The sequence below is a fragment of the Neoarius graeffei genome, chromosome 22 (genome assembly GCF_027579695.1).
Source record: "Neoarius graeffei isolate fNeoGra1 chromosome 22, fNeoGra1.pri, whole genome shotgun sequence".
Taxonomy (NCBI): domain Eukaryota; kingdom Metazoa; phylum Chordata; class Actinopteri; order Siluriformes; family Ariidae; genus Neoarius; species Neoarius graeffei.
This window is the reverse complement of record NC_083590.1, coordinates 16,571,225-16,591,988: the sequence shown is the minus strand read 5'-3', so window position 1 is coordinate 16,591,988 and position 20,764 is coordinate 16,571,225. Positions and strand designations below refer to the sequence as shown.

General features: G+C 42.6%; 1 protein-coding gene across 1 annotated transcript in view; it reads left to right on the top strand.

Annotated features, from left to right (window-relative positions):
- The first annotated feature begins 2,319 nt into the window (after positions 1-2,319).
- Positions 2,320-20,764, top strand: part of LOC132870682 (NACHT, LRR and PYD domains-containing protein 12-like) — a 226,962-nt gene continuing 208,517 nt past the window's right edge. Inside the window, exons 1-3 of the mRNA XM_060904455.1 lie at positions 2,320-2,455; positions 8,619-8,735; positions 10,228-10,347. Coding sequence (XP_060760438.1) covers positions 2,403-2,455; positions 8,619-8,735; positions 10,228-10,347 — 290 coding nt within the window. The 5' untranslated portion in view covers positions 2,320-2,402. The remainder of the gene's footprint in view (positions 2,456-8,618; positions 8,736-10,227; positions 10,348-20,764) is intronic.

The following is a 20,764-nucleotide window of genomic DNA, read 5'->3' as shown; positions in this document are numbered from 1 at the left end:
GTGCACGCCACTGCTCCCCAGGTAGACAAACGACTCTGTCTCCTTGACTGACTCCCCATCAACAGTGACTGGTGTATTGGCCATCGTGTTGATCTTCATCAACTCGGTTTTCCTGCTGTTGATCTTGAGCCCTGTCCCTGCTGATGTTTCTGCTAGGCATGTGGTCTTGTCCTGCATCTGTCTGTGGTTGTGCGTCAGGAGTACCAGGTCGTCAGCAAAGTCCAGGTCATCCAGCTGCAACCAGAGTGTCCACTGTATTCCATTGTTCCTGCCTGTTATTGTGGTCCTCATGATCCAATCAATGACCAGGAGGAAAAGGAGTGGAGAAAGTAGGCACCCCTGTCGTACTCTGGTTCGAACCTCAAAACTTGCTGACAGTTGACCTTCATGTGCCACTCTGCAGGTCATGCCTTGGTACGTGCACTGGATGAGTGAGATCAGCTTCCTGGGGACTCCATAATGCTGCAGTAGCTTCCACAGCGTCTCTCTGTCCATGCTGTCGAATGCCTTCTCATAGTCTATGAAGCTGATGTAGAGGGGGAATTCCACTCCAGGGACTGCTCCACGATGATGCGCAGGCTGGCGATCTGGTCCGTACAGGATCTGTTGCTGTGAAATCCTGCCTGTTCATCCCAGAGCTTGGTATCCACTACCTCCTTCATCCTCTCCAACAGCACTCTGTTCAGGACCTTGCCAGGGAAAGATAGGAGCATGATTCCCCTATAGTTGCTGCATTCAGTCAGGTCCCCTTTCTTCGGCAACTTGATGAGAATTCCCTCCTTCCAGTCATTCGGGATCTTCTCCTCTTCCCAGATCTTGCCAAAGAGGTCATACAACATGTGTTTGTGTGTCTTCCCCAGTGACCACACCCTATATAAGGAGAGGGAGAGCAGAGGAAGGGAGCTCTCTCCCCAACCAGAATGCTTGTGTGTGTGAGCGTGTGACTGGGAGAGTGGAAAGTATAAAAGCTGAAAAGCTAAATAAAAGAGTTTTTGGAACTCAGTTCTGGCCTGCCATACTTCTGTGCTCCACCCACCCGCTCAAAGTCTTACCTATTGGTTTGCTCCTGTGTCTTTCAGGGAGACCGTGAGCTGGACTAGTGAATAGAGTAAAGTCTGGCTCAGAAAACAAGATGCCATGTCTCAGCATTTTCAGCACAACTGACAAAATATATTTAGTATCACGGTCCATGTGATCCCTCAGTAAAAACAGATCATGGCTCGTTCACAGTGTAAAACAGTCATATCACACACCCCTACTTTAGGCTCACAGAAATCATCTCTGGTTAGTGCAACTGACTTCAGACTGACTGACTTCTGGATCAGAATTTATTCAAACTAAAACCCATTTTTGGGCAGCATGGTGGTGTAGTGGTTTGCACTGTCGACTCACAGCAGGAAGGTTCTAGGTTCGAGCCCAGTGACTGACAGGGGCCTTTCTGTTTGGAGTTTGCATGTTCTCCCTCTGTCTGTGTGTGGGTTTCCTCCAGGTGCTCCGGTTTCCCCCACAGTTCAAAGACATGCAGTTAGGTTAACATGGGGGCGGCCTTGGGCTGAAGTGCCATTGAACTCGGTACCTAACCCCGAACTGCTCCCCGGGCGCTGTAGTATGGCTGCCCACTGCTCTGGGTGTGTGTGCGTGTGTTCACTGCTGCAGATGGGTTAAATGCAGAGAATGAATCTCACTGTGCTTGAGTGTGCATGTCATAAATAAAGGCTTCTTCTTCTATTTAATGCTGGTAAAGAGAAAGTAGGATTAGACTTAAAGCGAGACAGCCTTTCGATTTCATAAAATCTGTGAAATTTAGTTCTCTCTGGAATTTGGTCATTGTGATGCATGTTTATTTTTGTAATATCTTAAAAAAAGAAACAAAGAAGCAGGCCATCCTGTGGCTGGGAAGTTATTTAATTTGAGGGGATTAAAGCTAATAATATGTATGAATAATAATAATAATAATAATAATAATAATAATAATAATAATAATATGCATGCCTGGTTTGTTCCTGTGTCTTTCAGGGAGACCGTGAGCTGGACTAGTGAATAGAGTAAAGTCTGGCTCAGAAAACAAGATGCCACGTCTCAGCATTTTCAGCACAACTGACAAAATATATTGAGTATCACGGTGCATGTGATCCCTCAGTAAAAACAGATCATGGACCGTTCATGGTGTAAAACAGTTATTTTTAAATAACATTAATAAATTTATCTTATTAATTTTGGAGTCTTTCACATGTGCAGTTCATTTAGATGTTAATTTTTTTCTCTCCAATTTTAACAGAATGTTTGGTTTTGTTTTGTTTTTCTGATTTTTAGGAGTGTAATTCATTCAGTCCAAGAGATCAGTGTCTTCAGGAATCAGCAGTGAGTCCATGATCTGTGTGTCCATACACTAATATTAAAAAATGGAGAGCTGTGATCTGGACACAGATAATGTGACCCCACCCTCAGAAAAGCGGTAAGCTGCCATGTTCTAATATTTTAGTCATTGCTCATATCTGAAATATGGAGTGAGGATATCTGAAAAGATAAACTGAACAAAAATTTATACTGAGAATGAAAAGTTTAGTCGCCACTTGAAAAAATGCCAGATTCTGTTCATTGTTAGTAAAATTATGTTCTTATAAAATAAAAAATGCAGTCGTATGAGACAATATACTAATGCCGCTTTTCCACTACAAACGCGGCTGAGTCGGGCTGAGCCGTGCCGTGCTGAGTTGGGCTGAGTCGAGCTGAGCGGGGCTGTTGGACTTGCATTTCGACTACAACCGCGCTGAACCGTGCTGGCTGGAAGTGGGTGGACACATTGGGTGGAGTTAGCGAAAGTGGGTGGACGTCACGTGATGTCGTTAAGCAGCGCAAACAGTGACATCAGTGAGCTTTTAATCGGTAGTCTCACGACCCGAATAGTAAACAACCAACATGGAGGACATGGAGTCGTTAGTGTTGCTGGTCTTGGTTCTGTGGCTTGTTGTCACCGACAACGCCAACAGATACTGGCAAGAGCGTATAGATGAGGCGAGGCGCATAAGGCTTCAGAAATTCTCATAATTCGTAATTCTTCTTCTTCCGGGTTTACGGTGTTTACAGATCCCAGCGTGTTCACGGGGCGTGTGTGGGCGTGTGAGGACACTCCTCCTCACCAATCAGTGCACAGGGGAGTGTCTGCTCACGCCCCCAGCCTCACTCGGCTCGCTTTGGCTCGCTTCAGCCCCACTCCAAAACGGTGCGAGTTTTAGGGGCTAAGCAGGGCTGAAGCAAGCTGAGTCGTGCTGTTCTTTGGTAGTCGAAACGCGAGCCGTGTCGGGCTGAAGTGAGCTGAAGCGAGCTGAAGTGAGCTGAAAAAGGGTAGTGGAAAAGGGCCATAAAGCCACGATATGAATCACATCCCAATCCAAGCTTCACAGGACCAGACTGATGAGACGGTGTTGACACAAAACATTACATTTTAAAGTGTAAAACATTTATTTTGATTTGTAAAGGCAGCAAATCAAACCACTGCAATATCAATACAGTCCAGGCCCGGCGCTACGAGGGGGCATTTGGGGGCGACGCCCCCTCAAGTCAACCACCCCGCCCCCTCAGTTGCGAGAGTTGGAAAAAAAATTATAATAATAACAATGAAATACTGCAAAATAGTAGCCTAAACTATTCAATAATATCAAGTATTTAACAAATAAACTAAATTAATTACTTTTAAAACAAACTGAAATGTCAGTTGTTCAAAGCAATTTGATAGGTTGAGGGTTGCGCGGGATATATGGTTGCTAGGCTACATTATATTGTATATCGAGTCGATTGCATGGTGTCAATGCCATTCAAGACAGCTAGTCAAGTGCTTGGTTTAAAGATGGATTCCAACCAGAGCCAGCCCGTGGCATAGGCAATATAGGCAAATGCTAAGGGCGCTGCGTCCATTCATGGGTGCAGAAACGGGGGGAGAAAAATTATGACTTCCACTATTCTGAAAACGAGTCAGCATTATAATGTCTTAGCCTAATTTAATTGTACAGCAAAGCATGTAGTCAGGGTGCGATTTGTCAAAAAAAGCGGGGTGGGGTGTGGTGGTGGTTGTTAATCATGAAACAATAAGCGCTCAACAGTGATTCGCCCTGAGATAAAAGTGTATATTCGTATTGTTTAAATGAAGAGGTTGATCATTGACCCGTTGTGTAACTGTCATTTTGCGCTGTGTTGTTTACGCTCATGATGGAGTGCTATGTGGAGCTGTCTCCTGCCTGGCTCAGATCATTTGTTGGTTCAGTTTTGACAATGCAGGACAGGAGCTCATGGGCCTATATGTTCAAATAAAAAAAATACTCTTATTACTTGCTCTGTATTCTCTTACAGAGGTGTAGCCTAAATATATTGAAAATACACAAGCATACGAAATAATACGAGCGCACCCATTATTCACGCTCAAAGGCACGTCCCATCCGGAGCGTTTTTTTTTTTTAACACCGCCCCCTCTGATAAACTGATCGCCCCCTGAATATTTCAATTCTGGCGCCGGGCCTGATACAGTCGGGGTGTTAAACTCAGATCCTGTGTCAAATCCAGGCATTTATTTTAACCTGCATTTCAGACCGTGGTCAATCCAGCCGTGATAGAAACTGGAGTGCACGTATGTATATACAGTGGTTTACTATAACTACCTTCAGATGACTACACGACAGATCTGCTGTGAATTCTGGATAGTGTGAAAATGTTAAAGGAGAACTGAAGGCATTTTTTTTAACTTGCTTTATTTCTTAATTAACATGTTATTCAATTACGTTTTCAGTTTTAGTAACCTTATATCGTGACTCGTATTGGCAACTAATTGCAATAAAATATTATATTTATCAGCCTATTCAGTTTTTAGCCATGTTGAATTTAGTTCGTTTGATCCACGGCAGGCGTCGCTTATCCGTGCAATCTTCACAAGACTTGTGCAAGACTTCGAAATGTGAAGTGTAAGTCAGGTGTCAGTGCCGCCATTTTGAAAACTGTTTTCCAAACAAAGTATTGCACAAAAACGAGTTTAAATGACGATTACTGGCTACTTTTTTCAAACTTTCCTGATTGCTATCAAAACAAACAAAACTTCCGGCTTAATTATGTCAGCATTCGAAAGATGGTGCGGTCGTTTTTTGACAACGTTTGCAGATGTTGCCCTGTGTCCCAAATCGCTCTCTACTCCCTATATAGGGCACTATATAGTGGGGACGCCATTTTGTAGTAGTAATTCCCTATATAGGGAGTAGTGAAGGAGTGAGTGATTTCGGGACTGCGGCTGCAGTCTTTATCCCAAAATATAACAAAGAAATATCAGAAAGGGTGTCTGACCACCTAGCAGTTTACTCAGTAGAATTATTTGCAATCTGTCTTGCACTGAAATGGATTGAAGAGGTTAAAACTAGATATAATGTTATATGTTCTGACTCTATGTCAGCATTGACCAGTATTCTACATGGCAAGTCAGTGTGTAGACCTGACCTACTGTATGATGTCCTTCAAAGTCTCTTCAGACTGCATCAGCAAGATATTCTGGTTAATTTCTTATGGGTTCCATCTCACTCAGGTATTGAAGGTTACTCATCTCACTCAGGTATTGAGGGTTCCATCTCACTCAGGTATTGAATGAGGTTGCAGACCAGCTTGCCAAAAATGCTTTAAAATTTGAGGCACAGTTTAATATCCCACTGAGTAAAGCAGAAGTTAAGACCATCATAGTCACTAAAATGCTAGGACTATGGCAGGGGCAGTGGGACAGGGAGAGTAAGGGCAGCTTTCTGCGCACTGTACAAAAAAAGGTTCCCACTAGAAGACAGGATACTTGGAGTCGGAAAGAAGAGCAAGTTATAACAAGACTTAGGATAGGACACACTAGACTAAATCATAACCTCTACATCATTGGCAAGCATGCCACAGGTCACTGTGTTAACTGCAGCGAAATGGAGACTGTTAGACATGTTTTGTTAGAATGCCAAGCATACAGTAGACAGAGAAGCGTTCTACTAGAAGAGGTTCGAGAACTAGGGGAGACCAGTCTCACTCTTGAGAGATTATTTGCCTTTTCAGTACCATCAGCTTGGAGATTTGTTCTTATGTTCCTGAAGAATACTGGCATTTTTGACAGGATTTAGTTAATTCTATTTATCTTTTTATTTTCTTTTTTTGTCACTCCTCCATTGAAGCTCCACACCTCATTGCAATGTCGCAATAATACAGTTGGTGGCGGTAATGCACCATAGTGGATGCCAACCACCAATAAATCGGAAAGAAGAAGAAGAAGAATGATTTCGGACACAGGGTTTGGTCACTTTGATTTCCGCTGTACTTTTTACTTCCGTCCTACGATGTCTCGCACAGGTCTCAACGAATCTCGTTTATGGCCATTGCTTTGACATATGGACTGATATATTACAGAGCATATTTCATACACTCATAACTTGCTATAGCAGTGACAAAATAGTGATCAAAAATGCATTCCGATATTTAATAAAATGAGAAATAGAATTTTGATGATATATTTGCCTTCAGTTCTCCTTTAAGCAGTCGTGTTCTACAGGCTGTTTCAGTTTTATTGTTTCCAAGTTCACGCGGGCCGAATGAAACGAGGCTGTGGGCCTGGGGTTTGACCCATGTGCCATAACACTTCCTTCTGATTACCTTCACTTTCTAGACTGTTCAGTCAGCGTGCTTTGAGGCAGTTTCCACTCTATAGCTCTGTGCTCTGTGGGCTACGACTTCTGGTGCTGCCACCTAATGTGTAAGAACAGAAGAAGAGAAGTCGTCATCTTTATTTGTCACATGCACACTTCAAGTGCAGTGAAATTCATCCTCTGCATTTAACCATCTGAAACAGTGAACACACGCACACACACACAGAGCAGTGGGCAGCCACACTACAGCGCCTGGGGAGCAGCTCGGGGTTCGCTACCTTGCTCAAGGGCATTTCAGCCCAAGGCCATCCCATGTTAACCTAACTGCATGTCTTTGGACTGTGGGGGAAACCGGAGCACCCGGAGGAAACCCATGCAGACATGAGGAGAACATGCAAGCTCCACACAGAAAGGCCCTCGCCGGCTGCTGGGCTCGAACCCAGAACCTTCTTGCTGTGAGGTGACAGTGCTAACCACTACACCACCATGCTGGTGGTGTCAGAGGTAGAGCTCAAAAAGCATATTAAACAGAAATATCACAATACATGATATGAGCAGCAGATTCGTCCCTCGCAGTATTTTGTATTGTGACATTCAAGACAATGAAATTCCATCTCATGCCTCCTCTTAGTCATGAAAGTGTTCCGGATTTTTAGATTTTCATGAAAATTCCTCTGGATTTTTTCCACTAATGACAAAATACCCGGAAATCCGGATATTTGACAAAACTCTTTAAAATCCCCAGTTTTCCGAATGGAGAAATTAATTTTTCAGATTTTCTGCGTTCCTAGATGCGGCGTAATACTTCTCATCATCCTTGCATGGGTGATGCAAGGACGATGAAATAGCCCAAACATAGTTCATTGATTAAAGACAGGTGTTCTTTGTTAACCGCGCGCGTGCCAGAGCTCGTTAGGCGCGCGCCCCCCCAAGGCGCACCTTCAGGTGCACGTGCTAAGGTGTGCAGGACTGACACCATTCTGCGCAAGCGCAACACGATCGCACTAGAAAGCATGTTCAAGCTGCCAGTGTAGCTGCAGTCTTTTTAGTTGCGAATTACGAGTATTTTCTCTTGTGTTAATAATTCGCCATGTCAAAACAAGCTAAGCTTTCCTCCTTCTTTCGATGTGAAGAGAGGCAAGCAATTTATTATATATATATTTTTTTCCCATCAAAGTTGGATTTTGTGGTTTTGAAGCTAAATTTTAGTGCCGTTTCTAGAACACAACATCAAGAAAACATGGAAGAAACAGCAATAATGGAAGAGCCGGTTTCTAAGCTGCCTAAAACTAGCAATGGGAATTTATTTTTTGTGACATAATGCACTCAGGCTGCCAGTCAGTGTGTGACATACACACACACACACACACCCTATGCCCCTGATTTACATGAGAAATTTGGTATTCATTGGTGTGTTTAAATTTACAGACAATACGAACTAATGTAAACAATTGGCTTCAACTCGCATAAATCTGAATTGGAAATTTTTAGTTCACTTTAGCTTATGCAAACACACGACTCTACTAAAAGATTAATAAACGAGGCTCAGCGTCCCCAACATTGAAACCTGAAAGCTTTAGAAACTCTAACAGACCTTTACTTTTTAACAGTACTGTTTTGGGATTTTGCTGAGTTTACCTTCAACTGTCTGATTTTTTTCAAAGTAATGAACTGTGTAGCAGGAAAATCACCGTGTTTTCTAAATGCACTCCTGAAAATGACTCCTTAACTAGGGGAATTAAATTTGATATTTTTGACATGTTAATCATTAATGTACATGAAAGAAAAAGGCTTAAAAGTTATAACTTGTTTTAGTGAAAATAAGTACTAAAATGCACTAGAATGCAGGGTTTTGCGTGTTATGTTATTAAAATATTTTGGGGGGACGTTGCCCCCCCATCTTAGTTTGAATTTCAAAAGTTCAGGATTTTTTTCTTTCCACTTTCATCTCTACTCCTCTATAATGTTGTACAGTAAACTCCAGATGAAGAGATCAGACTCACCAGAACCCAGCTGTGTCTCCATGAAGAGTGATGATTCTATGGATCCTCCTTTGTACTTTAACAGTGGAAAGCCCTCATCTGTCCACAGGTAACATCCCATAATTCTCATAGTTAAAGCCACAGCAGAGAGAAAGACTGTTACACATTCCTTTATCCAGCCCAGTTCATCATCAGCATTTTGATATTTATCAGTTTGTGATACTTTAATTAGGTCCTAATGCTGCTACAATACTTTCACTAAACATTTTAGAGTAATTAATATCAATAACTGCACAGTTCAGTGTTTCACAGTGTCACATACAGGATAAGGCAGAAAGTGCATCTGGATGGGACACTAAGTCAGAGTAATTGCAAACAAGATAATTAAACAGTAATAATTAATAATAACCAGTGTAAATGGTGTATATAAAGGACTGTCTATAATGTTGTACAGTAAACTCCAGATGATGAGATCAGACTCACCAGAACCCAGCTGTGTCTCCATGAAGAGTGATGATTCTATGGATCATCCTTTGTTCTTTAACAGTGGAAAGCCCTCATCTGTCCACAGGTAACATCCCATAATTCTCATAGTTAACCCTTTGGTGACTGACCCCTTGAAAATCGTTCCTCCAGGAACGATGACGTTTCAGTTGTCAAGACAACGGAAAAACTAAAATACAAAACAGAAAGATACGTCACAATTCTCTTGTGCACAAAACAAAATGCTCTTGTATTTTAGTTTTTCCGTTGTCTTGACAACTGAAATGTCATCGTTCCTGGAGGAACGATTTTCAAGGGGTCAGTCACCAAAGGGTTAAAGCCACAGCAGAGAGAAAGACTGTTACACATTCCTTTATCCAGCCCAGTTCATCATCAGCATTTTGATATTTATCAGTTTGTCATACTTTAATTAGGTCCTAATGCTGCTACAATACTTTCACTAAACATTTTAGAGTAATTAATATCAATAACTGCACAGTTCAGTGTTTCACAGTGTCACATACAGGATAAGGCAGAAAGTGCATCTGGATGGGACACTAAGTCAGAGTAATTGCAAACAAGATAATTAAACAGTAATAATTAATAATAACCAGTGTAAATGGTGTATATAAAGGACTGTCTATAATGTTGTACAGTAAACTCCAGATGATGAGATCAGACTCACCAGAACCCAGCTGTGTCTCCATGAAGAGTGATGATTCTATGGATCCTCCTTTGTACTTTAACAGTGGAAAGCCCTCATCTGTCCACAGGTAACATCCCATAATTCTCATAGTTAAAGCCACAGCAGAGAGAAAGACTGTTACACATTCCTTTATCCAGCCCAGTTCATCATCAGCATTTTGATATTTATCAGTTTGTGATACTTTAATTAGGTCCTAATGCTGCTACAATACTTTCACTAAACATTTTAGAGTAATTAATATCAATAACTGCACAGTTCAGTGTTTCACAGTGTCACATACAGGATAAGGCAGAAAGTGCATCTGGATGGGACACTAAGTCAGAGTAATTGCAAACAAGATAATTAAACAGTAATAATTAATAATAACCAGTGTAAATGGTGTATATAAAGGACTGTCTATAATGTTGTACAGTAAACTCCAGATGAAGAGATCAGACTCACCAGAACCCAGCTGTGTCTCCACGAAGAGTGATCGGTCTATGGATCATCCTCATGGGAACTTTAAAAATGGAGACTCCTCATCTGTCCACAGGTAACATCCCATAATTCTCATAGTTAAAGCCACAGCAGAGAGAAAGACTGTGTTACACATTCCTTTATCCAGCCCAGTTCATCATCAGCATTTTGATATTTATCAGTTTGTGATACTTTAATTAGGTCCTAATTATGGGGCGCCGTTTGTAAAGCATGTCCGTGCTGAAAATTTCAGCAACATTTTGTCACATTTAGCTTAAAACTGTTTTAAAAATGGTGTGAATTTTTCAGACTCCCCTTTTTGCACATTTATAACAATATTTGTCATCTTAGAGATATTTTAAATAGTTATATCTAAATGTTACATGTTACAAATAAATGTTAAATGTCAAACCTAAATGTAAATATATATGTTAAATTTAAATATAAATATAAAAATTAAATCTAAATGTTAAATCTAAATGTTAAATCTAAATCTATATTTAAATATTAAATCTAAATGTTATATCTAAATGTTAAATCTAAATGTTGAATCTAAATGTTTCTGCTGAAACTAAATATTTAGCTAATATGCAAATAATTTAATATGCATAATAACTAATGTGAAAATTCCAGATGACCACAACAACCAGCCACAAGGGGGCACACTATTACCGACTTTGACACAAGAGTTCTTCTCTCTCTCTCCAGTCCGCCTATGGAATGCCATTTTAGACTCATTTATGCGCGAACAGAAAACCAACATTGAGCGCATGGCACCTGTTTTGAGCGAACAGAAGACCGATATTGAGCGCAGAAACGTGTTTTGAGCGAGCACATAAATTATACTTTGAGGGGGGGAATGAATCTCTGTGCGCAACACTACCACCACTTCGTCTTGGTGTTCGTACTGTTCGAGTTTCCGATTCTCCCAGCTACTCTGATTGGTCAGGTTGCCCGCCAATCCAACCCTGGCGGATAGTTGTGATTGGCCGACAGTCGTGACACAAATGGAACGCACTGTACAGGATTTGAGCGAGCACTGGTGAAATTGAGCGAGCATGACAGAGATCTTCGGAGCGAGCGGAGGAGATTGAAAGAGAGCGCGCAGAGGGCTGTTGTTGCGCACAGAGATTCATTCGCCCCCCCCCCCCCCCCCCCCCCAAAGTATAATTTATGTGCTCGCTCAAAACACGTTTCTGCGCGCAATATCGGTCTTCTGTTCGCTCAAAACAGGTGCCATGCGCTCAATGTTGGTTTTCTGTTCGCGCATAAATGAGTTTCTGTTTGCGCATAAATGAGTTTCTGTTTGCGCATAAATGAGTCTCAAATGGCATTCCATAGTCCGCTTAGTAGAGCAGATGAATCGTGCACAAGATGATAAAAGCATGAAACTTTCAGGGTTTGTTCTTGAGGGCATAACAATTAATTTAAGATCTGGAGGCGCTCTCAGTTTGACCTTGGAGGTCATTTAGAGGTCATCGACTCTTGTTATGTGCAATTTCAATGGACAGGATTAAAAAATTGGGGTATTTTATCATATAAGTGTGACAAAAATTGTAATTACATATATGAATTACATAATATGAAGTCTCGCACATAATAGCCGCTTGGTGAAACCTGTCTCCAAACAATTTATAATTTATAAATAAATTTATAATGTATTTCATAGCCCACCCAACCAATTTCACCACCAGCTGTCAGATGGTAATGGCACACTCAAAAATAGGAGAGATTGGAAGCATGTCAGACTGTGAAGCAATCACATGGAGCAATCCCGTTGTAATATGGTTTAATTGAATTTTTTTCCATATAGCACTGTATATTGCAAAAATTGTTTTTGGAGGCATGTTATAGCCTATCTGCACGGCATTTAATGAAAGTGATGCGGAGACAGCACGGCTTCAGCAGCATAAGCACAGCACATTATTCTACACGATCCCCGCTGAGCTCCAAAACATGCCTTGATGTGTAGATATCGTTAGTAGCCTACGATAGTAGCAGCAGAATTTAAAAAAAAAAAGTTTCCGATAGCTTGATTCCGGTATAGGCCTGCTGCATGTTGAGGAAATTTAGTTAGTGTTGTTTTGATGCCTGTTTGTTTCCCAAATATATATACGTGTGTGCCTTAATGGGTGAATAAAAGGCATCGAGTTAAATATTATTGTAGAAAGGGGCTTTATGAAGTTCAGTCCATTTACTTGCATTGGTTTACGGGGAAGATTTGCCACATCCAATTGTAGGTACAGTCCATCTAAGAACTACATTCAGTCCATCTCTTTAAGAAACTACATTCCCATCAGCCCACTTCCACGTTGACCTGCGTCAAGCCGGGGCGGGAGCACCAACGTTACTTCCTCTATGAAGGCATAAATAATGGAATGACACTTCCGCTCTTTCTCTCTCTCGTCCGGATTCCAAGCCATCTGGATGCACAAAGAGATACCCTCCACCAGAAAACCAGATAAGACGTCTTTTTCTTCTCTTTCTTGCAAGATCCACGATTCAGCGCAAATTCTTTGTTTACCTTTGGCCACGGTAAAAATCCAGAATCGCGCGATTTTAAACTCAGCTCGAGTTACAAACCGGTTTTCAGTTATTCCTCATGAGTACGTACAACACTGCAGCCAGGCAGTTATTTTAAAGTTAAGAAGCGACTGGATCCTTTTTAACTCAAAAGCTGTGCACATTGTTTAATCAGAGACTTTCTTTTCATCACGAGCGACCACGCGTCGGACCAGGAAGTTCTCTGTGCCTCACGGAAGCGACTCACGTGCTCTACAATGGCAAAACTCCAAAAGTCTCGGAACATCTCTTCATAATCTTGCTAGAGGCAAGATACTGAGTAAGACTTGGCATTTGGGCAAAACCTAGTCTTAGGAATTAGCTTTTATTGAAGTAGTGTGAATTTAAACTCAGGTTTAATTGTTTACACTGTTCGACACGCAGCGTGTTGAATTGTTGATTGTTCTGTTTTGTTTAATCTCTCAATTGTTTAATAGATAGGCTTTGCATGCTTCTCTTTATTCCCTATTAACACCTTTTGTCTTAACTCCATGAGGTAGGATCCTTGGGTCTTAGCTAGCCACATACGGCTAATTCTTTGTCTAATTAGCAACCAAAGCTAGCTCACCAGGCCTCACAAACACCTTAGCTAAACACATGGCTAATTCTTTTGTTCCATTAGCCTCCAGGGCTAATTGTATTGTCTCAAGGGATCACAAGGCCTCCACCACGTGGAGTTAGCTACACAGCTATCCTTTGCTCTATCCTTTGTCTCTAACACGTGGCGGTCCTCCCACACACACAAAAACACACCTTAGCTAGCATTCCTTTGTCTTAGCTTAGCCACACGAGGCTAATCTAGGCCTACACGTGGCGGTCCTCCTCCCACACACACAAACACACCTTTACCTTAGCTAGCAACCCACGTGAGCTTCTTTCTTTTGCTAGGCCATAGGGCCGTTCACACACACAGGCCTGACACACACAAACACATCTTAATTGGCACACAAAGCTAATCTTTTGTTTTCACCACAACACACACACACACACACGCTCATCAAGTATATCTCACTGTTTGTATATATTTCAACTGCCATTATTCATTTTTATCTTTGTTATAATAAATTCCATTATTATTGAAACTATGTGTATTTATGTGTTCCAATATTTCTGAAGTCACACAATCTCCCAAAGAATTCAAAAAGGTGCATATAAGTTATGTAATACGGTAAGTGATCACCATAATTTGGAATATACCATAATTTAGCTGTTTGGTAATTTATTATTAAGCACAAATTAATGGTATTAATTAATGAGACTGATTCCACGAGTGATTTAATGATAATATGAGACTGATTCAATTTAAACGATTCAAATGAGACTGATTCAATTTAATTATTAACCTTCAGATTTAATGAGAATGATTTAATGAGATTGATCACTTAATAATTACCAAATGTACCTACAGTTAAATTGGTGCCCCGTGTGAGGAGATTGGTTTGTTGACTTCTTGAATATTGTTGCAACAACAAATACACTATCAGTTTGATTCATCAATTGCCAAGGTATATCCCCAGGTGTGTTGAACGGTTAACAGTAGCGTGATAACCATATCACAAATACTCATAACCTATTCATAACTTAGGATAAGAAAGCATTTCCAAACAAACAAACTTTATTAATTAATTACATAGTTAATATTAATAATGATTAATTAATAAATTAACTAATTGATTGATTAATTATCCAGTATCCAGCCTAAGCAAAATGGCATCCCCTCGTGTCTCAGAAATTGAAGACAACGCTCAAGACGTGTCTCTCCTTGAGGTCATCGCAGACCTCATTCACTGCTCTGCCTCCGAAAAGGCAAACATTAGGAACACAAGTAAGAGTGAATGCCAAAATAACATAGACAACTCGAACAAACATATGAGAGATCCAAAAGAAACAACTTTTAGTGTCCAAGCGGCACTTGGTAAGCTATTCCTATCATACTTCCGAGATACTGATTCAGAAGTCAGACGCCTCCGCGGAAAGGTTGAAAGGCTGACCATCAGCAACGCCGAGCTGTTAGCCGATGATAATAATGAGTTACATAGGGAGCGTGAGCTCTTGAAAAACTCCATTGATGATTGCGCCGAACAGCTAGAGAAAGCCGAAATGGCTGCCAAGAGGGCTGCCCAGGAGCAAACCCCCCGAGAAGAGCGCGAGGGGCGTGAAAGACCCCCAACAATGTGCCAAAACTCAGAGCGGGAAGAGGCGTCCGAACCAGACACCGTAGATTACCTGGTCGAGGACCAGACAACCCGCCAAACCCCATCAACTTGCTACACGACTTCATCGTTTAGCCACGGTGGAGCCGTACTGTGCTCATCCCGAGCCCAGAACCCTAGCACACCCAGGTCAGTGTGCTACAGTATCCCTGATCAATCTTTGGATGAATCAGGCTATGAATCTAGTGCGAAACGGGAACAACACCAGAGTAGCTTAGATAGTGAGTGCTCAGAAGAGCCAAGAAGGTCGCACAAGGACGTGCACCAAACCCTTTGTTTACGGCAAATTGACCTACTTGCCAAAGATGTCGAACGATTCGATCCCAACAATCAAAGAACAAATGTAAATGATTATTTACGAGAAATTGACAGATGCCTGATGGACCTGCCGAATGCCACAACGTGAGAAAATCTTAAACTAATCTGGAAGACCTCCAGTAACAGTGTTCGTGCCTTTTTAGAGACACTACCCCCAAACATTCGCGATAGTTAATCGAAACTTCGCAACTACATGATTGAAGAATATGCGCCGTACACGGACGAAACCTCCGCGACATTGTGTGCATTACAAATCAAACAAAAACGGTCTGAGGCGCCTCGTGAATATTATAGACGGCTACGTACTGCCTATTTTCAGGGTAGTAGCGCACCAGGCTTGGAAGAAGATAGAGGCTTCAAATCCCTCTTCTAACATAACCTCCACCCAAGCGTGCGGACTCACGTCACACTAGAGTGTTGACAGGGTTTCTACTCGATGAGGGAAACTAGGCAACTAGCCCAAATGACCTGGGAGACCATTGTCAAAACCACGAACGGAAACGATAATGAACCCAGAGTCCTTAGTCTCCAGAGTGCAGACGGGCCCCCGCTAGCCTTAAGGCCTCTGCATGCTCGTGCGACAATGCTTTCGCAGATAGCTTTTCGCAGACAGTTGTAATTTATTGTTGAGCAGGGAGTTGTAGGCGTGCGCGATGTTATTCACCGGCACAACGCAAGGGGGCGCGAAGTCGCTAGGAGTAGTTGGTGGGTGTGGTTAGTGGAGTGTTTGTCCTCCGGTTACTTATAATGACTAGAACTTTTTTTTTTAATAATGACTAGAACTGGAGTCATATAGATGTCCGTACTTCCTCAATCAACCGCTCTTCATGCTGCTCCATCTTCGCTCGTGTTTTTAAAAATGCCGGTCGTGAAAACAAACCAAACCGGGAGAGTAGGGAAGCGGAAGTGCGTGTACAGCGGATGTAGAGTGGACCAATCAGAGCCCTCTTGTCTGCGGCGCTGTCTGCGAGGCTTCTGCGGTGGTCACAATTTTTGGGAGGTGCGCACAGAGCGTCTGCGAAGGTGGGGGGGCTACGCAGACACTGTCTGCGACGCTATCTGCGAGGACTGGGTTGTCAGCATAAATTGGCCTTTAGAAGGAGGCGACACTCCAAAAGGGGGACTCCCCTGAAGAAATCCCGGTCCGAACCGCCCCTTGCCGAGCCATCACCAGCGTGAGCAGAGAAATCAGCAAGGTAAGGCCAGGAGGGACCGAAGGCAAGTCCACAGTGACTATGGCAACCGCCCATCACGTGAAAAGGGTCGTAGGGAACAAGGCGGTTGGCAGCAAGATCGTCATCCCCGCTCTGGCCAGAGACTGCAGGAGCATTCCGACCGTAACACTAAACGTAGGGGTAGAGGTGACCGAGACAATGACTCAGACCAACTTGGTGAGTTCCGCCCAGAGCTGGACTCTTTAAAAGCCCAGTTGGCTGAGATTAAAGAACTGTTACAGAAAAGGTCATACCCCTCAACAGATAAAACAAAAGAGCCCAAGAAAAATGACAAAAGCTATTCGCTGGCATGACTAGGCCAGGAACCGCGGGTATATCTCGTGAAAGGGGAAGGAGATCCCTCTGAAACAGCAGGCGAGGGTCAGGATGTAGGGCCCCTCCCGGTGGTGAAGACACACCCACAAAACGCACCTCTCACGTGTGCTAAAGTTTTTGCCACCATCACTCAGACACGGCTCTCACAAGGTGACCCAATCCCAACCAAGCCCTGCAACATAAACTTAGTCAGCTTTACACAAAACAAAACCCCACAGTCGTTGGACCCCACAAAACATGCACAAACCCGTTGCGACGAGATTAGTGCGAACACCGATCAACCAAGCGCCACACGAGATCAAATTTCTGATGAACTTCAGTTCATGTCTTTGCACACCGAGTCGGGTGTCGAAACACCCGACATCGCGACTCCCCCTAGTGTCCACAATTCTTTGAAAAACCTCCCTCCTATCCATCGACTCAGACCCAGGCATTCATTTCACTGCTGGTGTAATGGCTGCGCTGTGGAACATGTTAGGTGTCGAGGCGAAATTCCATATCGCGTACCACCCTCAATTCTCTGGTCAGGTTGAACGAACCATTCGAACCATTGTGAGCATGCTGCAAAAGTATGTCACAAACCATGGTAAAGATTGGGATGTGAAACTTCCCTTAGTGCTAAGGGCCATTCGGTCCACCCCTCATTACGCCACTGAAGTTATACCCTTTGGGATGATGACTGGGCAGGAGATGGTTCTCCCACCGCATCTCCTATACAAACCAGAGGACATGAGCATCGCAATTGCATACACTGCACATCAACATGTCGCCGACCTACGACGCCACCTACGGTCAACCTTTACATGGGCCCAAAAGAATCTCGATTCGAGCGTAAAAGGACAAAAGCCCTACTACGCCCGAATCTCAGAGAAGTTCCTACCACCCTGGTCGAGACCTTTCGATCGTGGGAAAACCATTCCCCGTCGCACATCGCATTAGGACATCCAGACCTAATCAAACGCTCTCATGTCGATGGGTCCATAATAATCGAATCAAACCTTTTGAACAGTCCTCACTCCAAAAGGGGGTGGACGATAGCTAGGCCCATCCTGTCCGCCTAGTTTGTACGCATCACTCACCCATAAGCGTACACTAACATTCCCAGTCAGACTCACCAACCCAATAAAGTAATAACCCTTCGGTATAACATGGTAGATAAAATACTAAAATCCGCTATTATTACTAGTGTGTATTCATCGCAAATACACCTGGCATATAGTCTTGGCAGTGCTATCCTCATTTTTGTGAATCCACAAGACTTAGAGATGTGCACCTCCACCAAAGATATCCACTGGGTCTGCCCAGGCAACCCATACATAACAACACTACACGCCAAGCTGGATAAGATGGTCTGCGTCCCTAATAGCTTTAGCCGCAGTAGCGCACGCTTTCTGGCCAGACCACCCGCTGCTATTACTTCTCTAGAAGATTAGGTTTGCTAACCCAAACACTAATACTTCTTTCCTTCCTTCATTTCTTCTCTTTTCTTGTTTTTATGCATAGGAAATTAAACACTTCATGTTTAATGTTTAATTTTTTTTTAGATGTGATTTTGACCTAGTTAGCTAGAGTGATTATATGCCCAAAATGCCTATAGCCTGATTATATGCCCAAATACCTCTGCCTCCAACTGTCTTACTGGAACTTGTGAGTTTACACAGTTTTCACAGGACACCATGGACTGTGCAGAGCAAGGCTGCCTCAAGGACTACGGACATGTGGACTGTACGGTACTGTGCTCTCAGTGCTATGACTCCATCATACCCCTGAGACCAAAAGGGGGATTGTAGGTACAGTCCGTCTAAGAACTACATTCAGTCCGTCTCTTTAAGAAACTACATTCCCATCATCCCACTTCCGCATTGACCTGCGTCACGCTGGGATGGGAGCACCAACGTTACTTCCTCTATGAAGGCATAAATAATGGAACGACACTTCCGCTCTTTCTCTCTCTTGTCCGGATTCCAAGCCATCTGGACGCACAAAGAGATACCCTCCACCAGAAAACCAGATAAGACGTCTTTTTCTTCTCTTTCTTGCAAGATCCACGATTCAGCGCGATTTCTTTGTTTACCTTTGGCCACGGTAAAAATCCAGAATCACGCGATTTTAAACTCAGCTCGAGTTACAAACCGGTTTTCAGTTATTCCTCATGAGTACGTACAACACTACAGCCAGGCAGTTATTTTAAAGTTAAGAAGCGACTGGATCCTTCTTAACTCAAAAGCTGTGCACATTGTTTAATCAGAGACTTTCTTTTCATCACGAGCGACCACGCGTCGGACCAGGAAGTTCTCTGTGCCTCACGGAAGCGACTCACGTGCTCTACAATGGTGAAACTCCAAAAGTCTCGGAACATCTCTTCATAATCTTGCTAGAGGCAAGATACTGAGTAAGACTTGGCATTTGGGCAAAATCTAGTCTTAGGAATTAGCTTTTATTGAAGTAGTGTGAATTTAAACTCAGGTTTAATTGTTTACACTGTTCGACATGCAGTGTGTTGAATTGTTGATTGTTCTGTTTTGTTTAATCTCTCAATTGTTTAATAGATAGGCTTTGCATGCTTCTCTTTATTCCCTATTAACACCTTTTGTCTTAACTCCACGAGGTAGGATCCTTGGGCCTTAGCTAGCCACATATGGCTAATTCTTTGTCTAATTAGCAACCAAAGCTAGCTCACCAGGCCTCACAAACACCTTAGCTAAACACACGGCTAATTCTTTTGTTCCATTAGCCTCCAGGGCTAATTGTATTGTCTCAAGGGATCACAAGGCCTCCACCACGTGGAGTTAGCTACACAGAGCTAATCCTTTGTCTCTAACATGTGGCGGTCCTCCCCCACACACAAACACACCTTAGCTAGCATTCCTTTGTCTTAGCTTAGCCACACGAGGCTAATCTAGGCCTAACCACGTGGCGGTCCTCCCCCCACACACACAAATACACCTTTGCCTTAGCTAGCAACCCACGCTAGCTTCTTTCTTTTGCTAGGCCATAGGGCCTTTCACACACACAGGCCTGACACACACAAACACATATTAATTAGCACACAAAGCTAATCTTTTGTTTTCACCACAACACACCCACACTCCCTCTCACACGCACGCACGCATGCACGCTCATCAAGTATATCTCACTGTTTGTATATATTTCAACTGCCATTATTCATTTTTATCTTTATAATAAATTCCATTATTATTGAAACTGTGTGTATTTATTTGTGTTCCAATATTTCTGAAGTCACACAATCTCCCAAAGAATTCAAAAAGGTGCATATAAGTTATGTAATACGGTAAGTGATCATCATAATTTGGAATATACCATAATTTAGCTGTTTGGTAATTTATTATTAAGCACAAATTAATGGTATTAATTAATGAGACTGATTCCATGAGTGATTTAATGATAATATGAGACTGATTCAATTTAATTATTAACCTTCAGATTTAATGAGAATGATTTAATGAGATTGATCACTTAATAATTACCAAATGTACCTACACAATATGGCGGACACTCTGACATATCCCAGCAACGGACCACCAGCTCAATGCGGCGTCTATGTTTATATGTCTATGACGCCAGGTAGAAGAAGGGGTTTAGGTGCATGAGTCATACTGCTTCTATTGTTCTGGTGTCTCCGATGGGACCGTCTTACAGCGCACGTAGAGGTGTGGCATGTGTATTGCATCGTTTTCAGCAAGCGTTGCGTTGCCATATGTACCTGATATTTTACTGAGCCGTTGCCCGTGTGGACGCGATATTTAAAAAAAAATCTCGTTGCAGTTGTCGTGTGGATGTAGCCTAACAGTGCAGGTATGGAGGTGTCTGGCTGTTTTAAAAATAAAAT